Below are 21871 nucleotides of genomic sequence, written 5' to 3'. Positions count from 1 at the left end.
CAAGAGTGATCAAATTTTAGAGGAAAAAAAAAGGTTAAAAAAAGTCTTTATAGCAGAGTGCAGTGGTGCATGTTTGTAATCCTAGCAACTTAGGAGGCTGAAGCAGGAGGTCCCTAAGTTTGAGGCCCACCTAGGCAACCTAACAAGACCCTCAGCAGCTTACCAAGATCCTGTCTCAAAATCAAAAATAAAAGGCTGAGGATGTAGCTTAGTGGTAAAGCATCCCTGGGTTCAATCCCCTGTACCCCTACCCCATATGAGAAAAGTCTTTCTAGACCCCAATGTCACTGCCTATTCAAGTGTCAAGATACATTCAAGCAATGAGAGAATATAAATAGAATATTTAAAATCTGAGAAGGGTGGACAATGAAATTTTTTAAAGAGTTAAGATTGTTATATAAACAATGATGGGGAGCTGGGGAAGATGAATAATAGAATAATATTAATATTATTCATATATAATTAAAGCCTTGTTTGTAATATATTAATCAGATCTGAATATGTATTAACATAATTAACGATTAAGTCAACAAAAAATTGGTCTATCTAAAACAGCTATTTTGAAGCACACATATATATTGTTAATATAACAACCATTATTCTAAATTATTAAGATAATCAAAATTATTTATTTAAAATAGCTCTATCAGGGCTGGGGTTGTAGTTCAGTGGTACAGCACTTGCCTAGCATGCATTACACACTGGGTTCAATTCTCAGCACTACGTATAAATAAAAGTCCACTGACAACTAAAAATAAAAAATAAAATAGCCCTATTAAATGTATTGCTTATTATTTAAGCTTTAAAAAAATTTTGAAGCTGTAGATGGACAGAATGACTTTGTTTATTTTTATGTGGTGCTGAGGATCAAACTCAGTACTCTGCACATGCTAGGCAAGAGGCTCTGCCACTGAGCTATAGCCCCAGCCCTTATTCATGCTTTTAAACAGTGCTAGGAAAGTACTACAGGAGAGTTTGATGGTTTTAATACGTTTACTGAAAAATATGCAAAAAATATTATTCTGGCTACAATAATAAGGAAACCTTGATCTATTTAAGAACAACTGCTATCTAAATGACAGATCAACATTTTCAAAAAGAAAATGGGGTTTGTACTTTTTATGAGCAGTGTACATTAGTGAGTTTGGAAAGGACCTTTTCATAATATATGAAGATGTAGGTAAATGTATTATTGCTATGTAGAATTCCTATGTTTAATCCCTTTAATCAGAAAACTTTCAACAAAGGTCATCCCAAACTATATGAAAAGTCAGAATTCTTCAAACATAAATAATTTGACATGTTACAGAAATTTTTATATTGTCTATCATGTCAAAATTAATCCTTCTAGCATCAACTCTTTTGAATCTGAAAACTGAATGTAGTTCATGAAATTCTTTTAGAGATGTTATATATTATAAAGAAATTTTTCAGTTAATTTTTATATATTTTAATGCAGACATTTCAGAAACAATTTTCTATATACCCAAAATTGTTTTTTGTTTTTTCTCAGTTTGTTTTTATGAGATTTTGTTTTCCTTTGTTTTGTTTTTTTGTAATCAAGAATCATCAAAGGTCTTAGGTAGCCCAAAGAATGCTTAATTTCATTCTTGAGATACTTATGAAATAATTTGCATAAAACACAATGTGCAATATAAACACAGCCCACAATTCAAGTCAAATTAGATCTCTGCCCTGACTTTGCTAGTTTATGACTAGTAAATGAGCATGATTTTCTGAGATATTTTTAAAAGCAAAGTCTATCAAAATAAGTATATGAATAATCCATTTTTCTTATATTCCATATTTATGCAATTCTTACACTCCTAAAAAGTACTGGAGACATTCAGGCACAGTTTAATTAGTGAATTCAGAGTCATTCATATTTAGGTTGTTATCTCTTACATGGTTAGTTTTAATAATCCATGAGTATATTTTCCTTTAAATACATTTGAAGTACTAGAGGATGTCAGATATTTCCCACTCATAATTTAAACTCCAAAAAAACCTTCAGACATGAAACATATAGGAGGAATTACACCATACCTCAAACTCAGAAATTTCAGGTAAGTTACTTTCATCTGATTTCTCAAGCTTCTCAGCAGCCCATTTGCTTGCAGCCTCAGCTAGTTCCTTTTCAGTTAGCCTACTGGGTTTGTCTAACACCTAATAAAAATTAAAAAAAAAATTTCTGTTACAATACTCAAGGGCTTTAAACTTCAAATACATCAAGAAGCACACTCCACTTTTACTTAAAATCATATAAACCTTCAAATTTATATGGAGAGCAGGTACATCCTTTTTTGGCTCCTTCAAAAATACTCAAAATGGAATTCCTTTAAATAACAATTTCTTTGAGACATATAGACTAGAACTAAATGACAATTTCATCTACATAAAACTTCAGAAATTCAGCTAGGGAACAAAGCCAAAGACACTCATACTAATTGTATATAAAATATAAAAGACATCATAAACTCATTTCAGTGTTTTTATCTTTACAGTCAATGAAATAAATGCCAAAATTTCATTAAAGAAAGTTACTGAGTAATGCAATAGGACAAGTTCAGATGTTATCTTTATAATTTATAATAAATCATATAAATTCTACTCCTTACACAGTTTTAAAACTTAAATTCATTGAGCCTACTACTATTCCTTCCTCTAACCAATTACAGTATAAACAAATTATGGACTTCGGAGTTATAGGCAGACATGGTTCTGAAATGCAGTTTAAACAATTACTAGAAATATGACTGTCCATACATAATTAATAAAGGTTCATTTACAACACAGGAGTTAATAATAGTCACTTTACAAAATAGCTGTGAGAATGAAGAGAGTTCAATAGACCTGAAAACATCTAGGATAAGGCTAAATACTTTTTTTATTTCTTTTCAGTATTAAGTAAAATCTATTACACTAAAACATATTTGAACAAGATCAATGAGTTCATGAGGGAAATATAAAAAAAAAGAAAATATAATGTCTACTGGATCACATAATTCCTATAAAATTATTTAAAAGCATATGTTATAAATTAAGTTGTAGAATAGTAAAGCACAAGTAAGGAAAACCCTTGCCTAGGACCATTATGGTACCTAATGATTCCATTTCTTTAGAATACTTTTATTGATTATGCATTGACAGTCCTCATTTTATCCCTATCACTTCTCTAAAGTTACATTATTGATCCCAAATATACCTTTCTCTTCTGTATGACAGTCCTTATTTAAAAAAAAAAAAAAAATTCCACATTATGGTGCATTACAATTAATATAGTACTTCAAATAAAAAAGTACTTCTATATGCAAATAAACAGAAAAAGTATTTCAATTAAATAAAATTCCACAAAGGTTATCCACAAAGTGTTATCACTTCAGCCTGTAAACCAGGAAACTGTGGCCAAAGTTCCCAATTAATACTTAAAAAAAAAAAAAAAAAAAAAAGCACTTGACCTTCTTCTATATCTAATTAATCTCACCAAACTTCTGGTTGGTCACTGGTAATATTTACAGTGATATACACACATGGAGTTGTGGGAGAGTAAAATACCCCATTCCAAATATACCTCTTTGTGACATATTTTGAGTTGATTGTTCAGAAAAAGTGCAGAGCTCTACAGAAAAAGAAATTTATATTTATCTACATGAGTAAAAGAAGAGGAGGTTGTAAACAGTTTTTTTCTTTGAGATCCCCATATCTGCCTAAGACAGGGTTCTCAAAGAAGAGATTTCAGGCCTGAAATCTGGGCCAAAAAGATCACCACAGTTGGTTCTCAGAGGGCTGACACCTGGGAAACTGTGTCTGCCTAATAAGATAGTTTTATCCCACACAGTACCTTTCCTGAACCTCCCTGTGGTTTGTTACTACCTTCCCTGGTATAGGACCCCTAAACCCTATTATATAAACTTTGACCACCTGACCCTTTCCTTAATCTCATATTTTCTGCATGACTCACATGCCCAAGCACATAATAAATTTTTTGTTTGTCTTCTATAACTTTGTCTACAATCAGTTCATTTCATAGACTAAAATTACCAAACCTTCAGAGGAAGAAGAGAAAATTTGAAACTTCCCTTCAAAGTAGCCACAAGTAAGCTTAAGTATCTGGGCTCCAATACCCTGTTCATATAGAAGGTTAAAAAAGGTATCATAAAGCAATATCTTTATTACTACTTAGTGATATAAAGGTTTATTTAAAAGGTAGAAGAAGAAAACACACACAAATATATCCAAGAAAAAAATTTATATTTAATTTTTGGGGGGGTATCTTTTTAAGAGGGAGTTATGGAACAAAAACCAAATGTTTATACAAGTTCTCACTAGAAAACAATGAAGTAAAAACCTACTATATAACTTACTCTACGAATTCATTATTAAATGTGTGCACTTAAAAAGCTATCATATGAAACTGCCTTCTAATAGAAAATAAACTCTGAAAAAGTATTCCTATTTAAGGGCAGCAATAATGTTTATATAAAAAAGTCCTCTACCAAATCAGATCTATGAAATAAAGCTTTTCATAACTACCATGTAACCCTTGGCAAAGGACACAGGGGGCTACACTTTCCTAATGTGTAAAATACAGATCTAAATTTTACATTTTGATACCATTTTAAGATTTTAGTCTATAACAAAAGTGCAACCATCTACATGAAACTGACAAAAATGACTAAAATTCATTTTTGGTTGTTTTCCATTAAACATGTTTTAACATGGAGCACAAAGCCCTATTTTAGAACTTATTTTTAGATAGCAAGGTATTTCAGGGAAAATTAAAACTTCATATGTAATAATTTGAATTTTCATGGTGACCTGACTTGAGCAGATATATCCTTTATTAACTGATAAGAAAAAAAGTCTTTCATGTGGGTAAAGCACCCTTAATCTGTTTAAGACAAAACCAAAAAATGTGATCAATTTTTGCTATTTAAAACTTGCCAGTCCAGGGTTGGGGATGTAGTTTAGTGGTAGACTACTTGCCTGGCATACATGAAGCCTGGGTTCAATCCAGCACCATAACATAAAAAAAGCAAACTGTTACTGGAGAACTCTCAGACTTTGAGAAAGTTCTAATGATACAAATTGTCACAAACTTTTTTCCCCACTGAGACAGAAGCAGCTGCCCCCTGAATACCCAGCACAGACTTCCAAGTGATCCTGAAAAGTCAAAAATAATAAAGGGAGAAGAACAAAAAGGAGAGAAAATAACAATTGTGGGCAAAAAAAAAAAAAAAAAAAAAGGGGGGGGTGTGAATTTTGTGACGATAACAGATGGAACAGCAATTCCTCCTCAAATATTCATTTCTATGGTTAACTAACATGGGGTCTGTCTTTTCAACATGTTTGGAGATGCTGGGAAGTGAGAAATGAAAAAGAGTGATACAGTTAAAAAAAGTAGCTATTCCTTGAGAAAATTATTTAACTTCTGAACCTCCAATTTTCTACAGAATGGAGATTTATGCCTACCAATATCATGAAATTTCTATATGAATTAGTAACAGAAAATACTTAAGACCCAAAATTGACTAGTTACAAATAAATCTTAAGTCTACCTATACCCCTCAACTCCCAAAACAAAAGCAAAATCTACAAATATAGGGCTGGGGCTGTAGCTCAGTGGCAGAGTGCTTGGCAGTCATGTGTGAGGCACTGGGTTCGATCCTTAGCACCACATAAAAATAAATAAAAGCATGTTGTAAAAAAACTATAAAAAAAACTTTTTAAATCTACAGATATGCCCCCTATGAATATTTATTCTCACCTGATTACAGTCTAGATGAACAAGGGCTGTAGCTGTAAATACTAATTTTAGCATAACCTGGAAAAAATTCTATGAGAAAATTGTTCATTTACTCTGCTAGCTATTTTAAAGTTGTAATTACTTAAAATTCAACTATTTAAATGCAGCAAATCAGCCCCACAGGTACGATTATACACGCTAAGAGCATCTGTGCTAGCCAGTCTTATTAACTTTATTATTATTCTTTAAGCTGAAAATAACAAACCTTTGATGAAGGAACTGCTGACGAACTTGACGGTGAAGTGTCTCTTGATGTTTTCAAAGACTGGACAGGTCTTTCTTTACCTATACAAGAAAATATGAGATTTTTCTAGCTCATTTGTTCTCAAGTAACTGTGTAACTGAATTAATGGGGAAGGATCATATAGTTATTTTAGTACATTACATTATTAAAGTATGTTAATATCTAAAACTACCTCTCTCAAGGAGACCGACAATACCAAATATTTAAAGTAACTCAAAACCAAATAATATATATGGCAGTCTTGGCCACACCAACATCAGTTATCAAACTTGGAACTACAGAGAAGATGCTGAGAAAGGTAGAACACAATTTTAAATCATGAATGCTTCCTTTGCCCTGTTACTACATGTTAATATTTAATATATCACAATATAAACATGAAAATAGTTATTGTAGTTATTATAGAGTTAATTAGAGACTAACTCAAGGAGAGCTATGTATAGGAAATTTAGATACTCCTGAAATGTTTATATAGTTATATAGTTTAAAAAGTATAATTAGAAAACTATAATTCAGGGGCTGGGGTTGTGGCTCAGTGGTAGAGTACTTGTCTAAAATGTGTGAGGCACTGAGTTCAATTCTCAGCACCACATAGAAACACATGAATAAAAGTCTATCGACATCTAAAAAATATTTTTTAAAAAACTGTAATTCAGAGCACTAATCCAGAGCCTGGCATGAATGAATTCCCAAATATTTGTTAGATGGCATAAAATACATCTCTATGAGATTCAAGTCACTAATCCTATCTTAAGTCACTTCTGATACTCGCAGTGCTATATATACACCATTTTTTTTTTTTACAGAAACTTAAGCCAGTAAATATACTTAAGCAATATTACTTAGTAGGTTCAACAACAACCAAAAACACGTTTAAATATAATCTTAAAAATTAGTAACAATGTTACTGATAGAAAAACATTTCACTAAATTGTCAAACTCCCTGCCCTTAATTACTAGGGGGAAAAAAAAACAATAATATGGAGAAAAGAAGAAAGTGGCATCAACTTTGAAGTCACACAGAGCTGACTGAGACTGGATAGTGGGTTAAGGCCAGGAGAGCAGTCAAAAGCAAAAGCAAAGGTAAAACTTGAAACTGAGGCAAAGCCAGTTTCAGTCAAAATGCCTCTTTCAGCTCTTCCTCACAAAAGCCAAGATTGCTAAGCAAAGGCCTAGAAACTCAAAGGTTTCCAAGTACCTAGAGCAATAGTGAGTTAACACCTCTCTTTCAATGTCCTGAATACCCAAGAGGTTTCTCTAGACCCATGGCCCTCAATCAGGGACAGTTTTGTACCTCCCACCCCAGATACTGAGCAACATGTGAAGTTATTTTTGATTGTCACAGTAAGAGAATGCCACAGGCATATACTAAGTAGAGGCCAGAGGTGCTACTAAAAAAACCTATTGGAGGGACACTCCCATAACAAAGATTAGCTAGCCTTAAATGTCAATAGTGTTGAGGTTGAGAATCCCTGCTCTAGACTGAGTATTCCAATTTTGAAGCTAGAACAGTTTTTAAAAAGATATAAACCTAGAATTTGGGATACCACAATCCTGGTACCATAAAAGGCTTTCATACTAAGCAGGCTTAAAATTTCTTGTATGCCTTAAAAATCAAAAGAAACATGATACAAACCATAATTACATCACCAAATAGCTAAGTACATGATTTATTTAGTTATTCCTTATTGTATTCCCATTGCATGTGGTTGAATTCTACATCACACTGAGATAGTATCAGTCTATTCCACTAACCAAAAGTTCATAAAGGAACAAGTATCACAGCTCATTCCTTTTTGAATAGCCACAGCCTACTTAGCTCAAAGCCATAGAGTAGGCATTCAAAATTAGGTAAAAAAAAAAAGGTGAGACTTATTTTCTACCTTTAGCATGCATTTACTTCCCCATTCTAATCAGATAAGCAAGCCCTTGAAGGATGAGGTGCTGGACCAATCAGCACAGCAGGCTATACTAACTAAAAGCATAATTGCAAGCTCACTTCTAACATGCATGTGCTAGACACAGAAGAAAAACAAAAAATCTGTCACAAGCAGCTGTTAATCTCTTATTTAGTGTTTCCTTTATAAACAGGACATCAGTACTGCAGATATGCCAGATATGGTCCCCAACTGTAGTCTTAGGACCTTTACTGATTTAATATGCTCAAAAGCTAATCTAGACTGATGTCAACTGATCTCAGTGTGCAGAAGCAAAGAAACACTAATGGGCAGGGCAGGCAGTTTATCATATATCCACATATATTCCTTATACCTATTTACACAGGAACAGGCAAGAAGCAAAGGACAAAGAAAATGATGATGGCAGCAGAAAAAGCACAGAAAAGGTAAAGAGAAACTCCTTGATCCTACCTGCCAAGGGTTTATCTATTCTATAGATCTAAGCCTCTCATGGGTGGCTATATTCCTGCCAGGAATGACTACCCTGTACAATGAACTCACATATCCTCCCAAATCCTGTTACGTAAATCTACTGTGGCAATGCTATCCAACTCTAATAACAATAATAGACTAATGGAGCAGTTATATATTTTTCCCATTTCCATTACCTCTACCAATTCAAGCCTCCCACCCCTTGAAAATCCCAAATCAGAATCTAGCTCAAAACTCACCTCTTTCTGGCTTTCCTTCATTCTGCCGTTTGTAGGAGGCACCAACACGAACAGGCTCTAGGGAAAGGTGGGCAGGGAGGAATTAACACCAGCACCTCTGTGCCCAGGCAGAACAAGATAAGAACCCAGAAGTAGGAGCAACAAGAACAGGAACTTCTGAGTATTCAATGGTGACTCTTTCCTACTCTGCCTTCAAGCTGGGCTGCCTGAGCAACCACCTCTGAGGATGAATCCTAACAGAACAGGAGAAACATCTCTGTTTAAGGTATGAGAGACCAAATATGCCATACAAAGTACAAATCTTTGGCATACTGAGATCACTATTCAGAGAAACAACAGACACAGGAATAGCTCTTAAAAACTGTTCTTTTGTAAAAGAAATGTATATCTATCTACATTAACAAATAGTAGATGCAGAAGAGGCTTCCTTTGAGGTTCCCTAAATCTGCCTAAAAATGAATCACATCACATCAGGAAGAAAGACTAGAAGTTCAGCACCTGAACCAGAGACTGTCAACCTATTCTTTTGAGAACAACTCAGAGATTACCTGAGACTTTATCTTCATAGCAAGAAAACCTTTTCTTTTCAGTGCATTCTTCTCCTTACCATCCCATAGCTTATTGACACCTCCCCACCTGAAGCCCCAACCTTCTATTCCAGTGACACATACTTCAACCATTTCATCATTCGAGTCTTATATATTACAAACACATGTAATAAATTTCTATTTCTTTTCTCCTGTGGATCTGTCTGTTGTCATTTTAGTTCAGATTCTGTTACAGAACCATCAGAGAATATAGGGAAAAGTTTTAAACTCCCCTATAGAGGACAACTGGAAGTGTTAAGATGAGGCCAGTCAAGGACAGCATGGGCAGAAAGGAATAAGAAAAGGATCAAAGATGAGACATCAAGAGAAGAAAAGGAACACCTCTATTCATTGTTGCAAGTACCTAGTCTAAGTCACCCCCCATAAAGATCAGATTCAAAGTACTTGTAAAGAATGAGACACATACACCAAGTCAGGAGTGAAAGATGAATTAAAACTAGAAATCAAGAACAATATTGGGGAAAATTTCAAATAGTCATTTTGATTTGCTTTCAACAAACAGCCTATTACTAAATCTGGCTAATTCTCCTTAAGCAAATTCTCTTATACATAGATTTTCTTTTAAAAAAATCCACAGCTACATATTTAGAATCTTGAAGCATTTTTTTAGCTTCCTTGTCCACAAACTTTTAATGATGCAGATAGAATCAACTTTCTTAACAGTCTAAATATACTAATGAGGAAGCTCAGATAATTCTCCAAAAAGGGTAAACTTCTTAACACTTATTTAAAATCTTTCTAAAAAACGCCCTTTTTCAAAATTATTTGACACTGTCAGTAACTTGCCTTGAAATATGTCTTAAGAAATATCAGACAAATAATGCCACCCTAGTTTTGCAATAATGTTACTGAGGACACAGTATTCTTTTCTCATTCACTGATCTTTCTGGCATCAGGCAAGTTCTTGTTCATCCTGAGCAGCTGATCTGCTTTTATATTAGTTACACTATGGGCATTTTTACTGTTCCTTTACTATTTGCTATGGTTGAACTCTCAGTTCATGTATAGCAATTGTCCAAAGCATTATGACAGACATATACTTTATTCTTACTTATTTCATATCCTTATTTCCCTTTAAAATAAACTTTTTCACCTTTTTGTTTTATAAAGTGTTTTATTTCATTAAGCTTCCTCAAATTCTTTTTCAAATCCAGAGATAAGAATAGTGGTATTTTATAGACATGTCCAACTCACACTAGCTAGTTGAGAGTGGATCGTACCCATCCTATCAAATTTTGTGTTCAATTAGTTACTATATGTTGATAGCTTAAAATCAACCATGATGGGAATATTCACTTGTTTGATATAAGCAAACATAAAACATAAGGTCTTTTTAAACAACACACCACTGGGGATGTGTTTATTAATTTTGCTTCCAAATTTCAGAGACACTGTAATTATTAAGACATTTCATTACAGATTCCAACCATGTTGCCTTAAATAGGCCTAGATTCTTAACAGATCAGTAAAACCACATATTATAATTGTAGAATCATGAACAAATAAGTAGTTACTAAATCCATACACTAAGTATTGGGGTACTTTTTGTAACACTAGATTTAATAGTAAACGCCACTGTGCTTAAACTCTTTATCCTAAAGTTCCCACTGATTTACTCATATTGCCTAAGTTTCTACTGATTTGCTCATAATAAAACTTAAGATCTTACTCTTTCCCTTGAAATTTTAATGACTTATAAATATGATTTTCTTAATATTTTGAAAATTTTGCTTTCAAGCTTGTATAAATTACCTTTCTGTTACTATGACAAAATATCTGAGGTCACCAACTTATGAGGAGAAAAGCTTTACTCTGGTCACAGTTTTGGAGGTTTCAGTCCATAGTGGCTTGGATTGCTCTGGACCTGTAGTAGGTAACACACTATATCATGATGGGAAAATGTGATAGAAAAGGCTTGTATACATCATGGCAGCAGAAAGAGCAAGAAGGGGCTGGGGTCCCAACATCCCCTTGAAGGGCACATATCCAATAACCTAATTTCTTCTAAGTAGGCCCCACCTCTTAAAGGTTCCATGACCTCCCAATAGCAACACAGGTTGGGGCCCAAGGCCTTAACACATGGGCCTTTTTGGAATATTTTGAATCCCTAGTGCCTCTGTATTTGTATGTCCCCATACATCTTCCTAACTATATCTTTCCTTTTCTATTGTTACTTCTTATTCCCTTTTCTTTTCTGTTAGGAGTGTTCCTCCTAACCTCAATTCTTTTTGCTCTGCTATTCCTAGTTTGTTCCAATAAACACTATGAAACACATCTCTCAAATCTGTCCCTTCTATTCACTGTTCTACATTTTAACTAACAGAATGTTATTCACTAGCTACTTACTTATTACCTCAAATTAATCTCACTCATTCTAGCAAGCAGACACTAATTTTCTGCTTGACAGCAAGGTGGAAAAAAGGGACCAAAACACTCCTGACTTTGCTGTGATTTGCTAAGGAAAATGAGTATTGCTGGGCACAATGACACACACCTGTAATCAGTGATTCAGGGAGGCTGAAGTAGGAAGCTGCAAATTCAAGGTCAGCCAGGGCAACTTAGGGAGACCCTGTCTCAGAAAATAAAATGGGCTGGGATGTAGTTCAGTGATAAAGCTCCCATGGGGTCAACCACCAGTTCCACAAAAAAGAAAATTAATCTTAAATTAGGATGAAGAAACCAAGAAAGAAAATTCTGTATGTGGCAGTACAGAAAAATTCATTAATACTGGTGAATTAAAGAAAAAAATGGAGATTAAAAAAACAATTTCAAATAGACTTTCTAACTTTAGATGGTTCAACTTATAATTTTTCAACTTTACAATGGTAGAATAGCCATATGCACTCAGTAGAAACTGTACTTTGAAAGTTGATCTTTTCCAGGATTAACAATTTATCATGTAATATTCTTACTGAATGCAGAGAAGTGGCAGCAGGCCACAGCTCCCAGCCAGTCACACTGATCACAAGAGTAAACAACCAAAACTTTATAGTATACTGTGTTGCTAACTATGAAGTTCAGCAGGTCTGGTGCAGTAAATGTATTTTCAACCTAATATTTTCAACTGATGATGAATACAGTACTACTATGAGTCAAGGAATATTTATACTGGTTCCATAACACCAGATATAAAGTTTTTTTTCCCCATTGAAGTAAAAGCAAAAGCTGGAGAAGTAGCTCCAGAAAATATTCAGGAAGTTCTGCAAGAATTTCACAGTATTTGTTGATTCACTGAATATAATAGTTGAATACAAATCTATGATGTTTCAAAAATGCTTTCTTCCTGCTGTATTTTCCTACTGAAAGCAAGGATAAGCCTCACCAGAGACATCCATCTCTATCAAGTGCTATTCATTATTATAACTTGTAGGAACAAAGGATATTGCAGGGAAAAAAAAATCCAGAAATCAGAGATAATGAAGTTAGGAGTTATGTCTTGTAAATTACTGACTTGATACAGTCCTTGGCAAATAACCTAACAAAACCCTTCAAATTCAAGAAACAAACTTCACAGCACAGGTAGTACATTTATCTCTCCTTTGATAGCTGAATATTTAAAATAGAAGATGGCTGGTTTTTCTGGACCATGGACAAACACAGGGGAATTTGGGGACTCTTGTTAGGAAGAACGTGATTTCTTGAGGATTTACCAGTTCATTTCAGGTTTGAAACAGAAAATGGGCACTTGTGTCCATTGTATCAATCCCAGAAATATGTTCTTGTGTTAAAGATAACCAAAAATGATGGGGAAAAGATACTGATAGAGAGATGAAGAAAGTTTTGCACCATCTCTGCTGCCCCTGGTCCCCAAATCTATCAGGTCAGATACATGATAACTTGAAGTAAAGTCCACTGACTAGGAACTCTTCAAAGTGCCCTGCTGAGTGCTGCTCTAATACATCTGCTAAAAGCACGTGAAGCTTACTCTTATGCATAAGCAAAATACTGTATCACCTGTACACATTATGAATGCTTGCTACTGAGAAGAGAACATACTAAGTCCCAAAACAAGGACATTATAAAATGTCTCCACATCTGGTATTTATCGATTACTACTTTAAAACCTTGATCATTCAGATGCCAGAAAAGCTACACCTCCTAGAGTTCACCCACGAAAGTCATAGCCAAAGCTCTCTTTTGACTAAACGATGAGTTCTCAAATAAGAGTAATACATTATAGAATCTAATTCAACACCTAATTAATAGTGTGAATCAGCTAACAGCCCAAGACTTTTCAGGAAAATATTAAATTATACTTCAGGAATTCCAAATGAATACTGCTAATTCTAATAAATCTTCTCTACAAGTATCCTCCCACAAACTTCTATGCATCCTCAGATACCACCTAAAATGCTTATTCCTATTTAATTACTATTTGCTTGCCTCTTTAATTAGATTATAAACTAAAGATGGTAGAGATCTGTATTGCTTGGCAAACCATGTACCTTCAATACATTTGTTTGTCAAAAGACAAGTATATAAGTACTGAACACAAATCCAATAGTTCCAACTAAGAAATACTATGATATGTAGTTGCTAAGAGAATGGCTTTAGCCTCCCTTTCTAGTATGTAAGATGTAATGAAAAAGTTTTATTTCCATATTCCCATTACTACTTCAAACCTGCACAGAAAAGCTTTCTCTCTAAATGCAAAGTTAAACTCTAAAATTTTATTAAAAAAAAAAAAAAGCTTTATTTGGGTGCAGTGGTGCACACCTATAATTTCAGTGATGCAGAAGCACAGCGAATTTGAGGACAGCCTGGGCAACTTAGCAAGATCTCAAAATACAAAATAAAAAGGACTGTGGGTGTAGCTCACTTGTTGAGTACCCGTGGTTCAATTCTTAGCACCACACACACACAAAAATTTATTCATAACCAACAGTTCTTAAGACATGCATCTTTTCCCACTATAATGAAGTTCAATAATGGACTCTTCCAAAATAGTGATATCAAAATAGTATTAATTCTTGAACGCTTTTGGTTCAAGAACAAGTATTTTTAAAAGAATTAATCAGAGATGAATAATAGTCTTTCTTTGAAATACTTGCCAAAATCCAGAAAATAAGAGGAAGTTAGGCTAGAGAAACACAGACAGGACAACAACAAGATGTCTACAAATCTTCCACAGCAATGATATTTTTTAAGATCAAGCAAAATACTACACAGTCTCATTAATAAATAAGCATCACTGGCAAATTTAGCAAATATTTAGAATAAACTAACAAAGAGGTAGTTTGTAAGTTCCTGCAAGCCACAATGGATTTATAAAAACAAAGTAAGGCAATCTTTTTGTCACTGTTTGATAGAGGAAATGCTTTGCAACTTAGAATAGGCAAGAAAGCACCTGACAAGGTCTTCCAATGAGATCCCCAAGTTGAAATAAAGACAGGTAAAGTTGAAGGATCACAACTGCAAGATGAGTAACAGCAAACAACGCTGATCAAAGCTTGAGGTTAACAGAACTCTAAAGGTATCTATATTTGGGTTTATGCTACTCGCCAAAATTATTAATGATTAATACAAAATGCATCAGGCATACTTTATTTGCTAATAAAGCAAACAGTTCTTAATAGGTGCTACTATAAATAGAATCACTAAAAGAGACTTAATCTCTGTGGAAAGAATAACAAGCTAAAACTAATTAGATGAAACCTGGCATTCCTACATATACATTTTTAAATATATTAACTATACATAAACAATTACACCTGAAAAGATATACAGCCTGAAGGGCATTTTGTTTAATAGTATTATATGTGAAAATGGCTTTGGTTTTAGTTGCCTTCCATCTCATTAAGAGCCAGTAATAAATGTAGCTGGCAAAATAAAAGTTTACTTCTGGTGTCACAACTTAAAAGGAACGGAAGGAAAATTAGGAAAGAAAAGATTTGGAAATCATACTGAATGAAAGTAAGGAACAACAAAAGGAACCATATATATTTAACTCTGGGGAATGAAAGGATATGAGAGTACTCCTCCAGTCTGTAAAAGGTTACAAGAAAAAAAAAAAAAAAAAGAAATATGTTTATTTATATATGTGGCTTAAGAAAAATAACTAGTATTAAGTAGATGTTAGAGGAAAAGATTATTTTATAAACAATGAGCTACATACAAAGGTAGAAAGACCAAATTGAGATATTATAAACTTATTACAAGACTTTAACAAAGAATGAGTATGAGACTGAATTTAATGGTCTCTCATGTCATTTTTAATGCTACTATTCTAAATAAAAGGTAAATGATGAAAGAAAATGAGCTTAAAAGACAGTTTCCACTGTCAGCATCTAAATATGAACAAAAAGGACCAAAACTAATACTTTCAAAGTTATGTCCAGGTCAGCCTAACTAACGTGAGAGTCAGAAAGTTCTTATTAGTGAAGTATGGGAAGAAAACAAGTTTGATTTAGAAGGATAATTAGTCTGAAGCAATACAAAGTTCCATAGGATTTACCGAAAAAGGTAAGTAGAAGATACTCAATTGTATGTGAATATAAACACAAAATGAAAAATAGGCACCTGAGTTGGAAAAAGTAGTTAAATCATTCTGTGGCTTAAACATAAATAAGAACATAAATGAGATATCAGAATGCATGTAAGAATTATAAAGATTTAGTCCTTTAACAGTATAGTCAAACTACTAGTTATTATTAAAGCAGGCAAAATTACTGAAAAGTTGTGAACAAAAAGCAAAAATTTTTAAATTAAAGAATTAAAAGGATGAGGGCATAAGGAATAAAAAAAAAAAAACATGGTTATTTTAATCTGTTGTCTATAAAAAAACATTTAAAATCCTTACCAAAATTTCAACTACATTATAAACTAAATTTCAACACCTTGTGAAATAATCTGGCTTAAGCTGGTGATAACTAAAGGATCCTATTCCTTGGTATTTCTTTAAGGAAAGCAAGGCACCATTAATTTATTATCATTACTATTATTATCTGGGACATTTGAATAAAGCAAAAACTAATATCACAAATGAGTGTAATAATTTACTTTTCCATTTATTGTTCAAACCAAGACTTCTCCAGCTTAAGACTTCTTGGCTTTTTAGTAAGATGATCTTATGTAAGTATTCAGAAAATACGAAAGAAATATAGAAAACACTTTCTTAGTATAGCCTAAGTAGTTAAGGAACCAAAATAACTTGTAGGAGTCCTCCCAGAACAAACTCTTACCTTCATTAAAGAAATTAACTTTCAAAGTTAAAAGATTAATGAAAATAAGGAATTAGCAAAGTCATATGCTCTGTGTTTAAATTTGCCCCATATTTTGGGTCCCCCAACTTTGGTATCTTCCCACCACTCCATATATTAAAGATATTAAACCTGGAATGATGGGAACAGTGTACTGGAGATCCCAGGACCAAGAGCAAGCATCACATTATGACTCATGTATATTTCATCTCAAGACTTTAGAGTTTGGATCACAAAGCAGCCAAGTGCATAAAAAGAGAAAAAATACTCCCCCAGAAATTTGTTTTAAAGGACAAAAATACAAGGCTAATTCACCAATTCTACTTTTAATAGCTTCACTATAAGCTATTGAGTAAGAATCTCAAGTTTTCATTTTAATATTTTATTTATGTTTTGTTAAAAAGGCTTTATTATCAGTTTCCATATTTTCTCCCTCTTAAACAAATTAATTGATCTTGATTTAAGTCACACATATTCAGAAAAGAAATACTTAAAGGGCATCTGGCTGCCAGGTGTGGTGGTGCACACCTGTAATCCCAGCAGCTTAGGAGGCTGAGGCAAGAAGATGGGGAGTTCAAAGCCAACCTAAGCAACATCGAGGCGCTAAATAACTCAGTGAGACCCTGTCTCTAAATAAAATAGGGCTGGGGATGTGGCTCAGTGTTTAAATGCCCCTGAGTTCAATCCCCAGGACCTGCCCTGCCTCGCCCACCCCAAAAAAGGGCATCTGGCTAATTTACCATATGTTTGTGCAGGAAAGCACTCACTAAAGTTTAGAGGCTGTTTATCTTGAAGGCTTTTTGTTTTTGTTTGGGGTTTTTAATATATGAGTGGGAGGAAGAAAATGCTCATTAATATTACATTCCACAGTACGACTTCCAGTTTCCCAGAAGGGTCTCAAGCATATTATATTAAGCAATCAGGAATAGAAGTTGCTATGTTTGTTTTTTGGTTTTAGTTTTTTTTTTTTTTTTTTTTTTTTGGTTTGAGGGCTTTCAAATTATATTCTTAATTCTTACACCATCATTCATACACCTGTAACCAAAAACATGTTTTTTGGAAAGCCTCACTCTGCCTAGCTCTGCAAATTAAGAGATAACTGAAAAATGTTTGCTAAACACAGATCCAGCAACAGCTACATGAGAAGATAAAGTGATGATGACAAGTGGTTTTCCATCACATCATGCAGGAGGCAGAGGCTATTGAATTAAAACTCTTATTATTTGAAGAAGACACTAAATAGGAAGAAAATTAAAGGAAAGTAAAAGAAATATCTTGAACTTTTCTGATTTTGTATCTTGGCTTACAATTTCCTCCACTTAAATACACTTCTGCATTTATAGAAATCTGAAATAAGGTTAAGCCCAAATGTCATTTCCTCCTCGACATATTCTTTCATCTCCAGAGTGAGAATCTCTCTCACCTTGACATGTCTATGTCATGTTAACTTATTTAAGACATAACATTTCGTGTATCTGAGTTATACTTTATATATGTTAACATATTGATAAAATTATTACTAGCTGGTGGAAAATACACCAATACACCAACACAGTCTAGTATCTTAGTGACAGGGACATCTTTGTATCTATCAAAGTGCACTGCATGCAGGAGGCATGAGAAAATCTTTTCTGATGAATGAGTTCCACTACAGGCTATAGTCTAGAAATATAATGTAAGAATGCTTTATCTAAAAAAGTGGTTACTTCATTTACTTATTCCAATACATACTAAGCAACTCATTAGCATGCCAGGTATGGCCAGGCACTCCCCTTAAAAAAAGTAAAACTAGACGTTTGAAAAGAATGAATTTACGATAGATTTTAGTTTTCAATTCAATAAAGCAATATCATGTTTAGGGAAGACCACTAATATTTTTAATGTAAGAGAAACTATCAGCTATATAAATATATCATCTAATAACACATTAAAGAGGTTGGATTGACACAAGAATGACCAGAAAATATGAGTGTCTGACTTCTAGACATGAACAGAAAGTTCTCCTTTACATCCTGACATAAGCTGAAGGTAAAAGGTCATTCAGACTTCACCTTCAAAGAGTTGGAAAAACCTATGTGTATGGTATTCATTATACTATTCTTTAAAGTTCCCTATAAATTTAAAAATTTTCAAAATAAAGTTATAAACCTATGAGGCAATTTGTCTTAGTACACTCCCTGAGTGGAAGCTGTGAAAGGAAAAAGAGTCTTATAAATACATACTTCTGTGTTGAGACTGATGGAAAGAATATGTTTTGCTTCGTTCTGGAGAATAGCTTCTACTACTGACACTGGAACCAGATCTGCTGTGTGGAGAGTCCTTTCGACCTACAGGTGATTCTCTGAAAAAAGGAGCATCCCTTTTATGAGGAGAACGGTCTCTCGAATAATGGGAAGAGTAGAAACTTTTTCTTCTAAAGCCATCTCTCATGTCCCTTTGAAGAAAAAATAAGAGAAGGTAATTATACCGTCTATTCCATACAAATGGCAAAAGCTGTAATTACAAGCTATTCTTTATGTTATAATCTTGGTTCCCTGTTCTACCAAAACCTAACTGCTGAAATCGGTTAACAAAATGAAATTATCAGTAAAATATGATTTAGAATGCACCACTTTTTCAGTTTGAATAGATCCAAAAGGTCAAGTAAAGAAGTTACTTTATTCTAAAATTCTAAAATGTGAAAAACAGTTATACTGACTATTTTTATTGCCTTTAACAATAACCACACAGTTACTAGACTTGCAAAGGCACCTAGCAATACCAGAGATATTCCTAGTGAAACATTCTCATGATATATCATTCCCTTCTAAGTACTGGTGATGCTCAGGTTGAGCATGAGCATCCCTAATCTGAAAAGCTCCAAATTTTGAAATCTTTTGAAATCTGAATACTTTTGGTCTCAACCATTTCAGAGAAGAGGTACAGAGGCTCAGGCGCAGTGGTGCATACCTGTAATCCCAGCAGCTCAGGAGGCTAAGACAAGAGGATTCCAAATTCAAGGCCAATCATTGCAACTTAGCAAACCCTAAGCAACTTAGTGAAATCCTATCTCAAAATAAACAAAAAGGTCTGGGGCTGTAGCTCAGTGGTAAAGTGCCCTGGGTTAAATATCCATTATCACCGGAGGGGGGGGGGGGGGGGGTGAGAGAAACAGAGACAGAGACAATTTGCGTATGTCACTGCCCCCTGAGCCCACAGAGATACAATTTGTCAATGTCTAGAAGGCTTTTGGTTGTCCTAAGGGGTGGGATGTGAGGATGCTGGTAGGGGCCAACAATGTTATCAAAATACTACAATGCTCAGGATATCAGCCAACACACACACCAAAAACCTATCTAGTCCAAACTGTTAATGATGCCAAGGTTGAGAAACCCTGGTATGAACCTGTTAAATGCCGAGTTTGTCCTTAGAATACAGATTGTTGCCCATCTTTAAATATCTACTTTTTATAAATCCCCTTTACTTTCGTATGTTCAATTTTTTTATTTAGCAATATCATTAAATCAGTAAGCAAGCCCCACTAAGAAAAATTTATAAGCAAAAATCATCTTTAAAATGAAGCCAGAGGCTAGGGTTGTAGCTCAGTGATAGAACACTTGCCTAGCATGTGTGAGGCACCAAGTTCAAGTTTCAGCACCACATATAAATAAATAAATAAAATAAAGGTCTATCAATATCTTAAAAATATACTTTAAAAAAGTTGAAGCTAATCAAAATTATTAAGCAAACCTATCAAGATATGATCTTCTATTAAAAGAACACTCAAACAGGTTTTAATCGATGATTTAACAAACATACTTCCATATTAAAATTAAAGACTATTAAATTTCAAACAGAAGAATGCTAAGAGACAAACCAATGGCATGGATTTTATTTTTGCAAGGGGCACAGTCCTGGGAACTGAACCAAGAGCCTTGTACATACCACGCAAGCACTCTACCACTGAGCCACCTCCCAAGCCCATCACACTGAATTTCAAATGCTCAGAAAATAATTTCGGTATATTTATTAATGGTCACTCATAAGTAGGTTGTTATCCTCGGGTTACCTGAACACTAGCTAATTAATATGCAAAATATACTGCCTTTATAGACACAATTGTTTCTTTGGGAAAAAGATAGAAAACAGCTAAAATTCATTAATGATAAATGAACTGGTACAGAATCCTAATACTGAAATAAAGCACTAAAATTTTTTTTAAAAAAAATTTTAAATATTTTTTAGTTGTAGATGAACACAATACCTTTATTTTTATGTGGCGCAGAGGATTAAACTCAGTGCCTCACAGATGCTAGGCATAACCTCTACCACAGAGCTACAACCCCAGCCTACTAAAGAATTCTAATATAGTCTAGTCACTAAAACATCTATCTACTGAAGGAGTTAATCCATTATTTTTCTTTCAAAGTGATTGGCAGAAGGAAGATGGAGGGAACTGGGATCAACCTTATTTTGACTGAAAGGATTTATTATCTGATCATATCTGGAGATCAAGGGAAAAAGCTAATTTACAATAAAAGGGGAAATTGATAATCCCAGACACAACCATGTGAACTGATAAAGAAACCTACAGATTTTTTGGAACTATAGCTGTTGCTAGGAACTTAAAGGGAAGCCAAATACACATAGTCTCTGCATCACAGAACTCTTGGGCTAGGAGATGACATTAAGTATGTATAGAACCCAGTGAATGCAATCAAGAACAGATGTAGGGAAACTAATTAGGAGTCTGTTTAGTCCAGGGAATAAACAATAGTAGCTTGGATGGAATAATGGGGTCACAAATTTTACACCGGCAAGAACACATCTTTTAGACTTAACATGTGATGAATATTTGAGTAACAAGTGTGAAAGATGGAGGATGCCAATCTGATTTCCAGAATTTTAGCAGATTAATGAGAAAAACTGATATGAGAAATAAAAACGGGGTGAGAATCAAATTGAGATAGGAGTATATCAAATTTATGTGCTCATATAACATCCAGGCAAGCAACTAGGGACAATGACTTCAAGTTCAGAAAATATGTTTGGTTCTCAATGTAAATTTGCCTGTAAATAAGCCAGGAAACCCATGGGTACAGATGAAAACAAGGAATAAAATGAGCAGAGTGCCAAGAATGTATGGTTAAAAAACTAATACAAACAGAGAAATGGGCTGTCAAACAACAGCTAGAAAAATACACATACATACACACACAAAGAGTACACTATCTGTGAAGTCAAGGAAATAGCATTCCAACAAGGAGAATAAAGATTTTCTACATTGAAATTAAATGAGCTTTTTAAAAATATATTGTTAGTTGTTGTTGGATCTTTTATTTATTTATTTATGTATTTACTTATTTATTTATTTACAGGTCTGAGAATCGAACCCAGTACTTCACA

The 21871-nt window shown here is 33.9% G+C and overlaps 1 protein-coding gene across 10 annotated transcripts in view; it reads right to left on the bottom strand.

Annotated features, from left to right (window-relative positions):
- The window catches only part of PPHLN1 (periphilin 1), a 115537-nt gene that overhangs the window by 40717 nt on the left and 52949 nt on the right, over positions 1 to 21871 (bottom strand). For 4 of the 10 annotated variants that reach the window (XM_079139437.1, XM_079139442.1, XM_079139434.1 and 1 more), the window contains 4 exons: positions 18709 to 18920; positions 8680 to 8736; positions 6012 to 6091; positions 2047 to 2166 (listed from right to left, as the gene is read on the bottom strand). In XM_079139437.1, the coding sequence (XP_078995563.1) occupies positions 2047 to 2166; positions 6012 to 6091; positions 8680 to 8736; positions 18709 to 18920 (469 nt within the window). The remainder of the gene's footprint in view (positions 1 to 2046; positions 2167 to 6011; positions 6092 to 8679; positions 8737 to 18708; positions 18921 to 21871) is intronic. The other 6 variants (XM_079139438.1, XM_079139443.1, XM_079139436.1 and 3 more) reach the window with 3 other exon arrangements.

This window comes from Sciurus vulgaris (genome assembly GCF_902686455.1).
Source record: "Sciurus vulgaris genome assembly, chromosome: 5".
NCBI lineage: Eukaryota > Metazoa > Chordata > Mammalia > Rodentia > Sciuridae > Sciurus > Sciurus vulgaris.
The sequence above is the reverse complement of the archived record's forward strand: the minus strand, read 5'-3'. Positions and strand labels throughout refer to the sequence as shown.